Below are 15,973 nucleotides of genomic sequence, written 5' to 3'. Positions count from 1 at the left end.
AGCGTCTAAAAGAAAATTAAGTTATTATAAGAAGGTCATCAACCCCACCCTTGAAGATCAAAAGTATCTCTCTATTCTAACTAGCTCAAAAAAGAAAATTAATATAGCAAAGATTAGAACTAATTCTCATGAGCTCCATAGCGAAACTGGCCGCTGGGCAGTTCCTAAAACACCATGGATGGAAAGGATCTGCCATATTTGTGAGAATAGGAGCATCGAGGATGAAAACCACTTCCTCTTAGAGTGCCCTGCTTACAACCACATTAGATCTCAATTTCACAACCTCTGTTACAATACTGACCTTCCTAGCCTTTTACAATGCCAAAATTATAGTGAACTCGGGAGGCTTCTCTCCAAGCTTTTTGAGCATAGGAATAAAATCTTAAATCAAAATAGATAATTTGTCTTTTTAGGTCCGATAGATCATTATTTGGTCTTAGCGGACGTTAACCATCATCATCATCATAATAAAAATATCATATAACATTTATTTTAAAATTTTAAATAAATAATTTATTTAAGTAAAGTGATTTCTGTAATAACAAATAATAATGAGTTTTAAGATCAAATTAAAATTATGATTTTAAATATTGACCTTTAAAACTTTGTATTTATGCTATGAAAGACTTCGTCGTAATGTATGAAAATGTATAAAGTATATTATTAAATTTAAATATGGATATATTAAAATTTATTTTATTAAATATAAAAAAAAATAAATACCAAAAGGGCATAGTCAGGAAGGCCCACCAATCACAAGATAAAATCTTAAAGAAAGCTGCTATAGAAAGATAGAAAGCATTGCGGAGAAAATATAGAAGGATTCAGTATTCGAAAAAGAAGTGGAATTTGATTTTTTTCCACCAATTCCTTCGTATTGTCCAAGACGAGCATCAGCAGAGCGATACAGGTGGTGGCACAGGGGCGATATGGGGCAGGTGTTCCGCAAGCTGTTCGATAATATCTTCGGCAATAAAGAGATGAGAGTAAGTACTCCTCCTCTGTGATTGTCATAAGTTTTTTCTCCATTAGTTTTCATATCATTCGCCATATTTATCTGGCCGTAAAATTAGAAACTTCATCTTCTTTGCTTGTGTTGTTTCAATTTAAGATTCCGTGAAAGCTTAGTGCCATATGTTCTCGACCTAGTTTAATTTGGCATGGATCCAGGTATCAGATTCATTCTTGTATCTGATTTACGTATTTGCCATTTGATTCAGCGAGCCTGTATGCTGTATCCCTAAGTTTTGGGTAATTGGCTAGGGGGTTTTAGTACATTTAAACATAATTCTAAGGTTTAGGGTTTTGGTTTTAAAAAACCAGCACAAATTTTCTCGAAATATGAGGAAAATTACCCCTGAGATAATATTCTTTACACTTAATGAGGGGGTTGAAGCCTTTGGTGAATCAGGTCACCGAATTCACCTGAAACATTACAGCACAGTGTTGATTCTCTGATATGTGACATGCCAATGAAATAGAGCCAATAAGATAAAATTTTAGGTTTTTCAAGATTTTAGGAATTTGCGGGGACTTCGTGCTTCAGCGGGGAAGACGGTGGTATGTTTGGCTACCCAGCAAGGGTCAATTTCCCTGGCGGCACGAATAAGCGGCTGGTCCCAGGTGGGAATCTCGGGTGATTTCGAATAAAAACACCCGCGGCTGAACTGAACGAAAGTGTTTGTGTTCAATTATTTGCCTCTCGGGCCATTTCACCTTTTCGCCCGACCTCTTTGTTTGTATGTGATCAGAAACGGGATTGAGAACTATACGAGAAATGGGGCTAGAGGGTTTTGGGTAATAAGAAACATGAACACCTTCCCCACATATCTTGAGAATGGCAACCGGGACAATGGGAAATGGCTCTCATGATCGGGTTTTTTGTAACTTAATTTGCGGCCGTTTGTAATGCTTCTCTTGATTCTTCAGTTTAGAGGGAGCTCTATTTAGAAAAAACCAATGTTAGGAATTCTATTTTGGGACATGACAATAGCAATTCATGCTATTTTACTATTTTAGCCTCAGACCAACTTGGTTTTGTAACCTGTGTTATAGGCATCTGTCCAGGAATCATAATTATGCGAGATTGTTTGCTGAACTGGCTTATGTTGTACGTAGCTGTCTGAAATGCTTTGCAATTTGTTCCAACCTGATAACAATGATGTGTATTTTGAAGGATTGATCTTAACAATTCATCTGAAAGCCTCTTTGAGACTAACACGCAAGTTACCCTATGGCTATTCGACAATTAGAACAGACAAAAGTCATTGTATGATGAATTAATGTTGCATACGAATCTGGTCAAAATTGGCTAACTTATAATTCAAGGCTCTATGCCCGTGGGGGTTTGAATTTGAGCCATGGCGGCGTCCTGTCCCAACGACTAGACCACAACCCAATGGACAACATTAATTCAAAAAATAAGTCCTTACAAGATATGGCATGAAAATTGTGGGTCGATACAAACAGCAAGAGTTCACCTGCATATTATGGAACAATTTGCCATAAGAATATAGATTTACCAGTACAAGGCATCTGCTATAGCCTATAAGTATAATCCCATCACCTGTCAGTAAAAGTGCAATCGCAACCTGATAAATTGTAAGCTGTGAATCACTAGTGTATGAGACTGTCAATCATATTCTGATGGGAGGCTAAGTGGCGATAACCACGGCTTTGTAACCTGCTAGCCTACCTTGAAAGTATCAACCTACAGCTTCTTGCTTCCTGAAAATTTGGTTGTGGATCGCCAGATGGTCATCCTTGCTAGGTCACAGGTGAGGAGTGCAAGGGTTGACTTCTCTAAAGTAACCCTTCCTATCAACTAAGTTGGCCCGCAGTTGTGAAACTGTATCCCGTATTTACTAAAGAATACATTCAACAGATTTTTGCCTTTCTTCTCTTAGCTGCTTGTTATTTTCTAAAATTCTAGGAAGATGTGGAATCTTGGAGTTGAAATCATCTGATACTCACAAATTTAGAATGCTGGATTTTTCTGAAGTCGACTCCACAGTAGACATTTTGACAAGTAGATGTTTCGAATAACTTCACATTATTATATGCTTTATTATAATTAATTACCTTTATTTTTCCTAATTATTTAATTTTTTCTGTCTACCACTTATTCTTTTAGGGTTTTCTTTCCTTGTTTTTGGTGTTTCATTTTGTAGCTACCTTTCCTCCTGTTGCTTTTCTTCTGAGACCATGTATTTATTTATTTTTCCTCCTTTTCTTCTCCTTTACTCTGATGTCCTGATGATGTATCCGGTCATTGAATTTGAAAAGTTGACTTGTCAAAATGTCTACTGTGGAGTAAACTTTGGAAAATCCCAGCATTCTATCTCATTCCCGCAGGAATCTCAAAATTACCACTCCCAAATTTGTTGTTCCTGGCACAGGATCCATTTTAGTATGGCTGTTGAACTCCCATGCATACTTGAGACTCTTTCTCCTGCTCTTGGTTCACTCAATTCATTCGCCTATATAGTGAAAATGTTCAGAGTTAAGTTGCACGAAATGCCAAAACTTCTGGAAGTTTCCAAAATGGGTACGGCTGGAAACCGTGACCCCCGGGAAATGGAAAGTCGGCTGAAACATTATATATATATGTATGTGCCTGCGCATAATTACGTAATTTTTATTTTACAAATAAGTTAACAGCACATTATCTTGCAAGAACAAAAAGAATGAAACACATAAATGGCATTTTAGAAGGAAAACACAGTACATATTAACTCTAATAGATGCTTACATGATTCAAAATCCAAAATTATCCTTTATAGATGGGGCTGTACATCCAAGATTCGAAAATTAGTCTTCATACATGAGGCTTTACGTACAAAATTAGCCTTTATGTGTGGCTATATGTGCTGGAAATGAAATAAAACATGGGCTAATGACAAGTACAATTACATCTGATAATCTTCATTAACAAAAATAGAACAAGGCGTGTTTTTAGCAGAACTAGAGCGTGGATTGATTAGAGATAAATTAGTTTGTGGAGTGATTCGAGATAAAATTCAGTGGTAGATTACATCTTTTTTCGCCATAGAAGGGCCACACACCCTTCTTTGGTGCTTGAGTGAGTTCGCAAAAACAAAAAAAGTCACGGAAACTGGTCAGAACTGGGTGGAAATGGGGCAGATTTCAGCTGAAACGTTTCGACGACGTTTCAGGTACAGGTACTCCAACTTGGGGGCCGTTTCTTGCAATGAAGGTTCAGAGGTTTTGAGAAAGATAAATGGCATGGTATGATATAGAAGACTGCCCATTCTTCTTTCTCTAGTAAATTCACTTTATGCATATTCGACTTTTACTTTTCTAGAGTTTAATAGAAGTGAGGATACACACACACACTTATAGAAGCATTAACATAGGTAACTATGTATTTGAGTTTGCTTTGGTATGACCACACAAACATAGTTGGTTGGATTATTTTTCCAAGGAAAATCTCTTGGGAAACTAAAGGGATGTTTGTCGACATTGTGGGATGGGATCCCTAGAAAACTGATTTCTTAGACTAGTGTGCTTAACCCAGGGGGATTCAAACCAGGCACCTTCTGGTATGGAACTAGCCAAATGGTGACAACTAGTTGAGCTAACCTGTTGGGCCATAGTTGGCCGAGTATGCATCAATTAGGTCTAGCTTGGGTGGTTAAGAGGAGAAGTCATTATTCTCCCCACCTAGGTTCAAAACTTGTTTGTGGCATGTTTGCTCCTCATGGGCTGATTGGGGTTGACAAGTTACCAGCTATCTCACTAGTAGCTGAAGTGATTGAGGGTTGGATGAGATGTTTCAAACATTTTTTAACCCAAGGGGCTAGCTCAACTAGTTGTCGCTAATGTTGTTGGTCATTTGGCTAGTTCTGTGCCAATATGTGCGCAATTCGAATCCCCTTGTTTACTAGGAATAGCATCCATGAGTATGGGAAAGCGACCGTTGGGAAGAAACATAGTTGGCTCGACATACCTAGTCCTATTAAGTATTATGTTTACTTACGCTCGGATGTTGGTTAGATAGGTAGAGGACATCATGAACAAGTGGTGCTGGATTTCAAGAAATCTTTTACTGATTAGTTTAGGAATTGAAATGGAAGATGACTTGGAAGAAACAAATATCGAGAGCAGAACTTGACACAAGAAGCAGATGTTATTTGTATTAAATTTATTTTGGAAAATAGGCAGATAAGGGTATAAGCTATTAGAACAACGCTATATATATCATGTGACTACCCTTGATGGGAAAATGATACCAACCACCTTGTTTCAGAAGCAATAGATGAGGATTTGACATATTTGTCTCATATATATCTAGAAGTCACATGAATGAGGGTATGGCATATTTGTCTCATTTAGATCCATAAATCACACGAATGAGAAACTTGTCAAATTAACCATGATTGTTATAGATTGTCTCACTTGAGTTGAGTTTTGAAACACACGAACTAGAAGTTGGTCTGATTTGGTAAATTTGAATGCAGATGTCCTAAATAGGAGTAGGCAAAGATTAAGTCCAGTATTGTTTGCAACTTTGAACAGAGGGGCAATACAGTTTTTGGGGACACATGCCATGGCCAATCAGACATACATTGGGCAGATCTACATAATCATTATCTACCACTGTAGTAGATAGCTTTGAGTCCTTGAGCCAGTTGTTGAAGACTCTAGTCTGTTACATTTACGTCCTTTTGGTCCTTTTAGGAGAAAGGGCACCCCTGCCCCCATCTGACTCAGAATGCACCGATGCAAAGTCGAATACGAAGAGTTCAAAGAGGATCCAGGGGTCTAGGCTGTGAGATCTAGGCTGGACACTGGTTAGCCACTGAAACTCTCCCAATACCCAAGGCAGTTGGAAAGATTCTAGTAATGGAACACGGATAGGCAGTGCTCTATGAAGGGTGTGTTTGATTCAGAGGTCTGATAGAGCTGGGATGCATGTTGCCCTGGTGGGATCTAATCTGAGGGTCATGCCATGAGTGAAGTTTCATCAAAGCCCTAGTCAGAACCAGTATACAAACAGTAGGTCTAGAGGAGATGTGGACTCTCACTGATTTAGAAGTTTACGCCTCATGGGACTCTCTACATTACTTACAATCATCATCCGCCAAGATCCCAGGAAAGAAAGGAGTAACTAATCTAACATGGTTGGTCTTGGGTGTACCGTGTGGAATCTGTCTTCTGATATCTAGGACGTCCCTTAGAAACAAACCTAGACATCTTTAGTCTCGTTACCTGAAGACAGTAATAAGGGATCTTGATTTTCTATAGAGGCAACAGAACTTCCTCCTGATCTCATAGTATACCAGGCTCTAGAAGATAAGGTGGTTCTTTGACTTGATGTCATGTAGGTGACAAATCTGACATATCCTCCCATATACCAGATTGTATGATTATTGCTCTGTAGAAGAGGGCTCTGCCTTTCCCAGCAAGCGATCTGATTTTGGGCCTCCAACATATTCTATTTTTAGACAGCAAAAGGGTGCAATATGTCTGCAATTTAAACTTTGCATTTATGAGATATTTTTCCTGTTTTTAGCGGGAGTTGAGTGCCCTTTTGACCTCATTCTGGTCACCTTCATGGAGGATTTTTTTTCTGCAGTATCTAAGTCTAATTTTAATGCAAGCAAGGTGCTGGCATGATGAATGGTTTTAATATATTGCAAGAATATTTCTAACTCGATGACACTTTCTGTAGAGTCCTTTTTAGCTTGCTTTTCCAGGATTGCTTTGTTCTATTTTGAAAAGGATATAAGTGTTCCATTGGATCTCCATTGAGGTGCTGCATGACAGTTATTATTGGCATGCTTTCATGAATATTATCATGTCATATCTTCAGCAGATTAAGGCACCTTGTTCGACCTTACCCCTTCCTTTACTGGCATGCCAAAGCAAGCTTTTGAGGATATTCTTTGCCTTTTTCTCTGATCCAGAAGATCTATGTTGTTAGTGTCACAAAAATCGCAAGCCAAACTCACTGAATGACTTGGACTGGGTGGGAAAAGTGTCTTTATGGCCCAGCTTATGTCAAACTCGGGATTTACTGAGATTGACTCAGTTAATGCAAGTTCGAGTCATGATTAATCATAAGTCAAACTTTCCTTGCCTATTTTTACTGTTTCTTTCCCAATCCGAGTCAAGCTCCTGTCTCTTCCGCTTTGCCAACTTTTTCCTGATTTTGAGTCTTGTAAATTTCGATTTGGGCACATTACATATGGAGTAGTGGGTGCTTTATTTGAAGCTTATTCCAGGCATGCATAGTCTTATTGTTTCAGAAAGATAAACTAGCTGTTGGAATGCCATATTTGAGCTCGTTTAGATTGAGTTTGCTCCACATGCATCTAGGAGTGACGGGTTCTGTTAATTCTAGGTTTACCTTCATAAATCCGAGTTCTAGTTTCTGGTATATATTTATGGATATCATATAGGTTGAGTCAGTGTTAAGAATTTCACCATTTGGCATTGATGGTTCATAAGTACCTTAGCTTTGTTCCCGCCTTACCTTATTCCAGAGTTGTATTGTATGAGTTCCGGGGAGTAGTCAGATATTAATGTTTCAGAGGGATAGCACATCTTGTGCTGTAATTAGTCGAGCTTTCAGTGGAGACCTCTATCTTTCTATTTACAACAGTTTTTCCCATGCATCAGATTCACGTTAAGACTGAGGAGCATGCATGGGGAATGGAGGACAGTCAAATGGGCACTTTAAGACAGTGTTCCATGGGGACACGTCCCCCAGGGTCAGGTGCATGCACCCCTCGCACCCGGGACAGGGGAGTCTCTTGGGGGTGTGTTTCCCCACGCATCCTTTTTGGGGAGTCTTGGGGAGACGCAAGGGGGTGCGTTTCCCCAGTGTGGGAGTCTAGACTCCCCAAAAAGGGTGCGTCTGGGCGTCCCCCTTCAGTGTGGGAGTCTAGACTCCCCAAAAAGGGTGTGTCTGGGCATCCCCCTTCAAAAAGGGTGCTTTTGGGTGTCCCCCTTTAAATTTGTCTAATAAGACCCAAATTAAAAATTAAAAATCAAAACAATTAAAAAAATTTAAAATTAAAACTAAATAGAACAAAAAAATATTAAATAACTAAAAGTCTAAAACCTAGGTTCAAACTTTGAGTTATATAAATTTAGTGTTCAAACTTTGAAAATATTCTAGTATGTTTTGCTTTCAATTTAGATTCTAGAATGATGAATGATGAATTTAATTTTTAAATCAATGTAGATTGTAGAATGATGAATCATTGAATGATGAATGATATGGATCAATGTATTTGAATATTTCATTATTGATTTTTATTTATTTTATCGAATCTCATGGTATGTATGAATAATTCAATAATGAGACTTGAGTATGTCATATGAATGATGTATTTATCAAAATGAATGATGAGGATGGATCAATGATTCAATTGTCTATTTAATATTTTTATTCTTTCATTATTGAACATTGAACAATGAATATGAACTTGAATTTTATATATATATATTTATATAAAATTATATACCTCGACGTCTTCCTGCACCCCCGAAATTTCCCTAAAATTTGAGGGTGCTCCCACATGTTCCCCCTGTGCGTCTCCCCGCACCAGAGTCTTGGTGGAACATTGCTTTAAGATTCTTGATTTTGCTATTTTAGCATGTTGATGATATTTCTGGCATGTTGATTTTGATTTTTTTTATATATTTTTTTTCTCTTTTCTATGTACCTATTATGGCATAGAGTGTTAGTGCAAAATCTCAAGCCATTCTAAGTGCTTGTATTTTTCAGTGATAAGTTTTTTTTGACACCTGCTATTTTTGGAGGTTTGTTGTTAGAGTGCTATTTGGACTCTTATCACTGCTATTTTTATTAGGAAATGGAGTGCTACACTTGAGGGGGTTTCATGTGACTTATTGGGACTTGTACATTGTTACTTTTGGCTATGCCTATTTTGTAAATGTGGGAGGAGTATAGTGAAGAGAGATAAGATGTTATTCACTAGTGATTTTGCTTGAGTTCTAGTCACTTAATACTCGTTTTTTGATTGGAATGATTGTGAGAGTGCATAGTAGAGGTAGAGTTTGCTTGCATTGTGTTCACATGATTTTATCCCTAACACTACGGCACAAGGCTCTTCAGAAGTGGTGGAACACCCTCGGGAGCTCTTGTAGGTGAAATTGGTATCCCCTCCACAAATATTGTACCTACCACTTTGGAATTAAAGGGGTAACATCTATTCAGCCACTATATCCCTTTTACTTTTATGCATGCAGATCTGTCCCTTTAGGAGGAGATTTTTGTGTTTTGACGGCAGACTTGCATATTTCCCAATGCTGACGTAAATCTTTAGATGTAAAACTGCAATTTGGTTTGTTGTTTAGTGTTTTTAACTGCAGATTCCAGGTTTGTTTTTTTGAGCCGAAAGAACACAGAAATAGGATAGGCATGGTATGCCAATGACTGCACTGTAACCCACACTCAGCTCTCATTCCTGCCACGGAGGTTTTTATGAATGAGGTCACAACCTGGGAAAGCAAAAAGCTGAGTAACTTATGGCAAGATTTTATTGCAGTTTGGCAGTGTTCTGTTGTCTTTAGAGTTCACTCTTCACTCATGAGCTGCATAGGGATTCCCCCCAGTGGTTAGCAAGCACTAACGAAAAGGGTAGGGAGATTGTGCAAGGTGATAATGTACATTCTCAGGATACCTTGTAGCCCTTCCAGTTTTCAAGTGTTAACAGGCTCCTTTCTTCAGCGAATTTTAGCCCAACCTCAGCTTCTTATTTTCAGTTTGTGACCAGTTCGAGCCCTTTATTTGAGGCCAGATTGGCTGTTCTTCTTTTCACGTTTGCTCTGTTGATCTTATATGCAGACAGGTTGAACTGCTTGAGCATCTTTTGGGTAATGTTAAATGTGCCATTTAATGGATAGAGAAGGTGCTTTTGCTGTTTAAGATCATGCATACGAGGATAAGGATTAAGTGAGAGATGTCAAAGAATGAATCAATCCTCAAGAACACAAGGAGAAGGCCAAAGCTACTGGTCACTGGTGCCTTGAAATTTTTATCCTCCTGCTTCTCTCTCCTTCTCCTGCTTTAGTATTCAGACTCTTTGAGCCACCATTGACTGCTTGAGTTGGGTGTCTCTCTTATACTGCTTTCATAATGTTGGTCTTCAAGGGATACAGGTCCTAAGACTTGATCTTCAGATCCCCTAAGATTCTTTTGTGGGTGTGAAGTCAATCCGAGTTCCTCAGATCTATGTACTTGCTGCTCATCTGATAAACAAAGGAAAATGATTGTCTGTGGAAATTAATTCAAGTATTTCATTGGTGTGAGAATTTTATCCTACGTTATCTCTCTTGCTTAGCATTTTTATTCACAAGTTCTTATTAGTAAAGCTTCTTCTTTGTTTTTTTTTGTTTTTTTCTAAGTAATACTATTCTATTTAGAAAGGCAAAAATAAAAATACAGCGAGGCTCTGGCCTCTGCGGTGCTGAACAGAGTTATGTCAAAATTAATCAAAAAAGACTAAACTCGACTGCCCACCGGGGGAAACCAGTCCGAGTGAACCCATTGTAAAAAGCCCATGCAGGGGTCTCAGAACTTAACTTAAAAAGGCCCACACAGGGGTCCTAAATCAATACCAATCAAAACTAGCCACATGGTTAAAAAAAAAAAACAGTAGAGAAAAACTCCATGAAAACAAACCCATGAAACAACAATCTGAATGGACACCTGGCAACTGGCTCAACAGTCTGAATGGACCCCCTAGGTGTCATCTGGTGGAGGCTCTTCCACAATGCGACACACGTACTCATACCAGTCATCATCCTCTGCTGACGTGCCGCGCAGGAGGCCACCGACTGCTTGCGTGCCTGCTGAGCTGCCCTCCACTGCATGCTTGCCTGACGTGCCGCCCGGGATGCCACCAACTGCCTGCATGCCACCCGAACTGCCTTCGATTGCATGCTTGCCTCCAGCCAGCTCCCCTCCATGCAGAATGTTGTCAAGACCAGCCTTGCTCGTTTTCTCTGCCGTCTGCTGCTTGCTACTGTTTCCTTTCTCTGGTTCACGGTCATCCTTGTTCTTCTGCTGCTCGCTGCTGTTCCTTTTCTCTGGTCCAAGGTCGTGGGTCTGAGCATCCTGCTCATCTTGCGGACTGATTTCCTCACTGAAGGTCACAGTGACAGTGGCTATGATATCGGGGCGATGCAACGTGCTGTGGAAGCGAAATTGGGTCGTGTGGTGAGAGGGGTGAGGGGGGGTGGGGAGATTGGCCGTTTGGGTATCAGCGTTCAATCTTCTGGCGCCATGGGCCTATTCTCGACCTCTACCACTGCGAGTGTCAGGGTATCTGCCAGAGAAATGACCTCTGGAATGAGTAGTAGAAGGGGATGAGGAAGAAGTAGCTGGTTCAGGGCTGGGCATCAAGGGGAGGCGAGTGCTTCCACCTCGACTACCACCTCTTCTGCTACGCATTCGATGGCGAATACACGTCATGGCTGAATGATGGCTGTTGAGCTGGGCCAAAATGGCAGTGTTGTGTTCAGTGATTGCAATTGGGGAGGCATAGTTAACTCTGGAGTGGATGGAGCTATTCAGAAGAGAAACAGAGGAGTTCTGGGTGGAATTCAGTGCATAGTGAGTTGTTTGAGAGAAATGGAAGCCATTCCCCAAATCAACATAGCTGAGAATCCAACATCACCGCCCAGTAATTGTGCGTGAGCTTGGCTCCGCAGCTTGAGGGGGGCAAGAGCAGTTTAGCGGGGAAGGGGTGACTGAATTATGTCTTGTGGAAGCCATGGCCTTATGCCTGCTGCAAACTCCTCGACTTGAGCACTAGAGTAATGGTGCTTGCAGGTCGACTATAACTTGCCATAAATTGTCATGGAAAGGGATGCAGGAGGCCATGTGGCCTGGCCGCCTGCTGTCCTTCTGTCTAATCTGCATTAGCTTCATAATAATCACCTGCATCCGGGTGTAAGCTTCTTCTTTGTTACTACACTAGTATTCTTCTTTTTTGCAATCCATCTCCTTTGAAGCATTGCATTGCACTTGTTAATGGATCAATTTAAAGCTAAAGATTAATATTTGCTTGCAGAATTTGAAAATAGATTTCAGTAATTCATCACTGTCTTTGGAAAGTTTCATTACGAAGTTGCAGGTCTGCAACTTTTCTTGCAGACTTTAAAGTTTATTATTGTGTATTTTGACATTTTCTATTGCAGATCTGAATTATAGACTTGCCGATTCGAGACTAGCAGTTCGAATATTGAATGCTTTCATTTTAGATCAGCAAATTTGATTGCAGATTTGGAGGTCTTTTCATTACTGAAATCAGAAGAGTACCCTTCAGATCTTCAGGGATACCCCTTCAGACCAGCATTGATGAGACAAGTACTTTATCTTACTGATCACTGGAAGACTCTTTGTAGAGGATGATTCCAAGTGACAACACTCCCCTAGGTTGTAGGGCTAAGGTTATGCATCTTCTGAATAAGAGCCAAACATTTGATTGTCAAGTATAATTGCCATTATGTGAGAAGGATACAATGTGAAATGAGTAGCTTCAATTATTGGATTAAATGTGGTATTGTATTTGCTCTCTTCAATTATTGGGCCAAAATGCAGTGCATGCCTTTTGTGTTCATAGGTAAAACAAAGATGGGAACATAATCATTATAAAGCCTAATTAAAAATACTAAGCTAAAATGTACTAATTAATTCTGAAGTTAGCGAACAAGATCATGGTAATGAAATATTCCCTTCTGCCATGAATCCAAGTCTTTCAAAACTTAGGAAAAATTTGGTGGGAAGATCATCTCGGAAAGTCTAAGAAATTAGCAAAAACTCAGCAAAACTTTGCATGCATAACCTGAGACCTGAAAAACCTGGTAAAACTTGGACAGGTTGGTAACCTAGAAAACTTGTAAGATGTTAGAAAATTCAGGAGCAATCAGAGAGTTTTGCAACACTGAATTTGATTCATGAATCGTTGATGATGGGATCCGAATTTTCATATGTTGTACTTTAGTATCTCCTTTGATTTTATAAATACAATTATTGTCCAAAAGGTGCATGGATATTTTCAAATTGGATTGCCAAAAAAAGGGGAAAATTACTTCATAAATTTCTCATGGAGTGTACTTTCCACCTTTTCTTTCCTAAATGTTCTGAATCCATGAATTTATGAGAAACAAAAAGTTTTTTCTTGACAAAGTAACAAACCAGAGTAATCACCATATTTATTTTAGAGATATTAATTCTGGCTCACTTTAGAAATGAAGTTCTAGACTTATTTGGGGTCATGGCCTTCATTCCTAACTTCACTTAATTGCCTTCTTTCTTAGCTTCAGTGAGTGGCTGCTGAAGAGTATGAAGAGCACCCTAGCTGAAATTCTGTAGAAACCTGTTCCATTAGGGATGTCAATGGAAGTGAATTGCAGTATATGGTCCACTATGATGGCTGGGAGAATCACATGTGAAATCTAATAGTTTTATAGACTGCGATAGTTGAAATATAACACCTATGCCAGAGAGCTTAATTAAAGATGGGTGTTAACGTAAACCTTTCTGGAGTCCCTTTAAGTGACATCTTCATCATTTCTAGTTGTAAAACATCTATATATGTATGCACTCACTTATTTTATAATTACTGATGGTAATCTGCAAAGAGTTTATTTGATGTTGCAACTATGTTTTGCTTTTTGTTATCATTGTTTCTGTTTCAAACTCTCTTTTGTGTTTGTGTGTTTGCATGGAGATCATCAAAAAATAGTAGTCATGATGTACTTATTTTGGGTGTCCACTTTTTGGCTTATGCCATTAACTGTGTTGATTCCTTCGTATTAGAATTAACTTTTATGGATTTCTCTTCCTTGTGGCTCAATGTTGTCTACGCAGGTTGTTATGCTTGGCTTGGATGCAGCTGGTAAGACAACTATATTATACAAGCTACATATTGGAGAAGTTTTATCTACTGTGCCAACTATTGGTGAGTCGATTTACTCAAAATAAATTTCTTTCAAGTCATAACAATAAAAGAGAGATTTAGATCATTGTTTTACAAAACGGGCGGGTTGAAACGGAAACGGCCGTTTCGGACCGTTTCATTAGCCCACAGCTTGACCCGGCCCATGACCCGGCTCGGCTGACCGAGTCAGCAATGACTCGGCCGAGTCATCCAATGACTCGGCCGAGTCATTGCTGACTCGGTCAACCCGGCCGGGTCCGTATTGACTCGGCCGAGTCATGGAAAGGACGGCTGGGCAGCGATTTTAATAAAAAAAATTCATGTTTTTGCTGATATTTGGTAAAGGTAAGTAGGGGTCAAGCAAATTTTCACTTGGATGCATCAGTGGGGTTGCACATCAAAAGAAAATCACACTCAAATAGCCAATGTGATGCAATCTTACACACTCTATGCACTCTTTTGCTACATTGTGCTTCATTTCTTGTTGTTTAAGGTTCCAATCTTTTCTGTTAGTTTGCCATTCACATTTTTTTGCTTGCCCAGTGACCTCTTGCTTACCACTATCTCATGGTATCCTCATTCACCATAGATGCCTATACCACAATCAGTATTTGACGGTATCCTTGCAAACATTTTTGCACAACCTTCAGATATGATCTGTTGGGTAAAATGAAAAACACGCAAACTTATTAATTTCCAGGATGTAAAGCTGGCACTCTTGGTCATACTAGTCTGTGGACTCTATAACAAATTGAAGATTAAAGGAATCAAAGTTAATTGTCTGACACAATCAAAATTAACTGTCTGACACAAGGCAAAGATTAAATGCTAGTCAAATACTCAAGTGCATGGCTCTTTAAAGTCTTTCAGCAAACTAATTCAGGCAGCTTTAGGGAAACCTGATTCAGCATTTGATTTTTGAACCTTCTATCTACTGGATATAACCGTGTGAAATGTTCATTTATGTGACTCACCTCTTAATATGGAATTGAATGGTTGTCTTCCATGTATATTATAATGTTGTGTGTTTGGAAACTTGAATGAAAATCTTTAAAATTATGTTTAAAATATTTAAAATTATGTTTTTTTATAAAAAAATAAATATTTAATGTATTTTTTACAACGACCGAGTCATTGAAATCGAGCCGGCCGAGTCATTACCGAGTCCGAGTCCGAGTCGGAGTCGATCCTCGGCCGAGTCCGAGTCCGAGTCCGAGTTGTAAAACATTGATTTAGATACCTTGATATGTTTTCCATTTGTCATTTAGTCAGTTGTTTCCTCTTGCTTTCTTCCTATGGTCATGAGCCTATTGCACCATGACCTCCTGCCAATGTTGAAATTTGATGGCTCACTGTGCATGTGAAGAAAATTGAAAAATGGGCATGATGGTGAACAAGTTTGAAAATTGGTTGAGTGCCTCAAGATATGCTTTAATGGGTAGAAGAAATCTTTTGATTAGTATCGGCTTCCAACTAGTCCTAGTGAATAGGAGTGTTAGTTCAGTTTGAATGATAGGTGATTCAAGTTTTATCATCTATAATGTGTTTCATTTCTGGTGCAAAGGGTTGTGTGTGTATTGCACCATGTCCTGACTCCTACTGCAGATATTGAATATGTATAGTTTACTAACTAGTTTAATGATTGGTGATTCAAGTTTTATCATATATAATGTTTTTCATTTCTGGTGCAAAGGGTTTTGTGTGTATTGCAGCATGACCTACTGGCAGCATGATCTTCTGCAAATGTTGGCTTATCCGGCATGTAAAGAAAATTGAAAAATGGACATGATTGGAAAAAAAATATAAAGCACTTCTTTGGACAGCATTTTTGTGTGTGTGCGCACGCGACACGCAGTTTAGAAAACTGGCTGTCAACAGCATTGTAGAGACTGTTATATATATGTGTGTATGTATGTATATTGCATTCAACATCTATATAAACATTTTGTACACTATAGTAAAACAACATGCAAATGGCCATCAAAAATCAACAGTCTGCTAGGGTAATAATCCTCATTCATTATTTGTAT

General features: G+C 38.9%; 1 protein-coding gene across 1 annotated transcript in view; it reads left to right on the top strand.

Annotated features, from left to right (window-relative positions):
* The first annotated feature begins 788 nt into the window (after positions 1 to 788).
* LOC149234183 (ADP-ribosylation factor-like) overlaps positions 789 to 15,973 on the top strand; it is a 57,297-nt gene continuing 42,112 nt past the window's right edge. Inside the window, exons 1-2 of the mRNA XM_089371785.1 lie at positions 789 to 986; positions 13,874 to 13,964. Of these exons, the coding sequence (XP_089227911.1) occupies positions 930 to 986; positions 13,874 to 13,964 (148 nt within the window). The 5' untranslated portion in view covers positions 789 to 929. The remainder of the gene's footprint in view (positions 987 to 13,873; positions 13,965 to 15,973) is intronic.

The sequence above is a fragment of the Pinus tabuliformis genome, chromosome 8 (assembly GCF_031772625.1).
Source record: "Pinus tabuliformis cultivar Carrire ecotype Pingquan chromosome 8, CPIR1, whole genome shotgun sequence".
Classification (NCBI taxonomy): Eukaryota; Viridiplantae; Streptophyta; class Pinopsida; order Pinales; family Pinaceae; genus Pinus; species Pinus tabuliformis.
The sequence above is the reverse complement of the archived record's forward strand: the minus strand, read 5'-3'. Positions and strand labels throughout refer to the sequence as shown.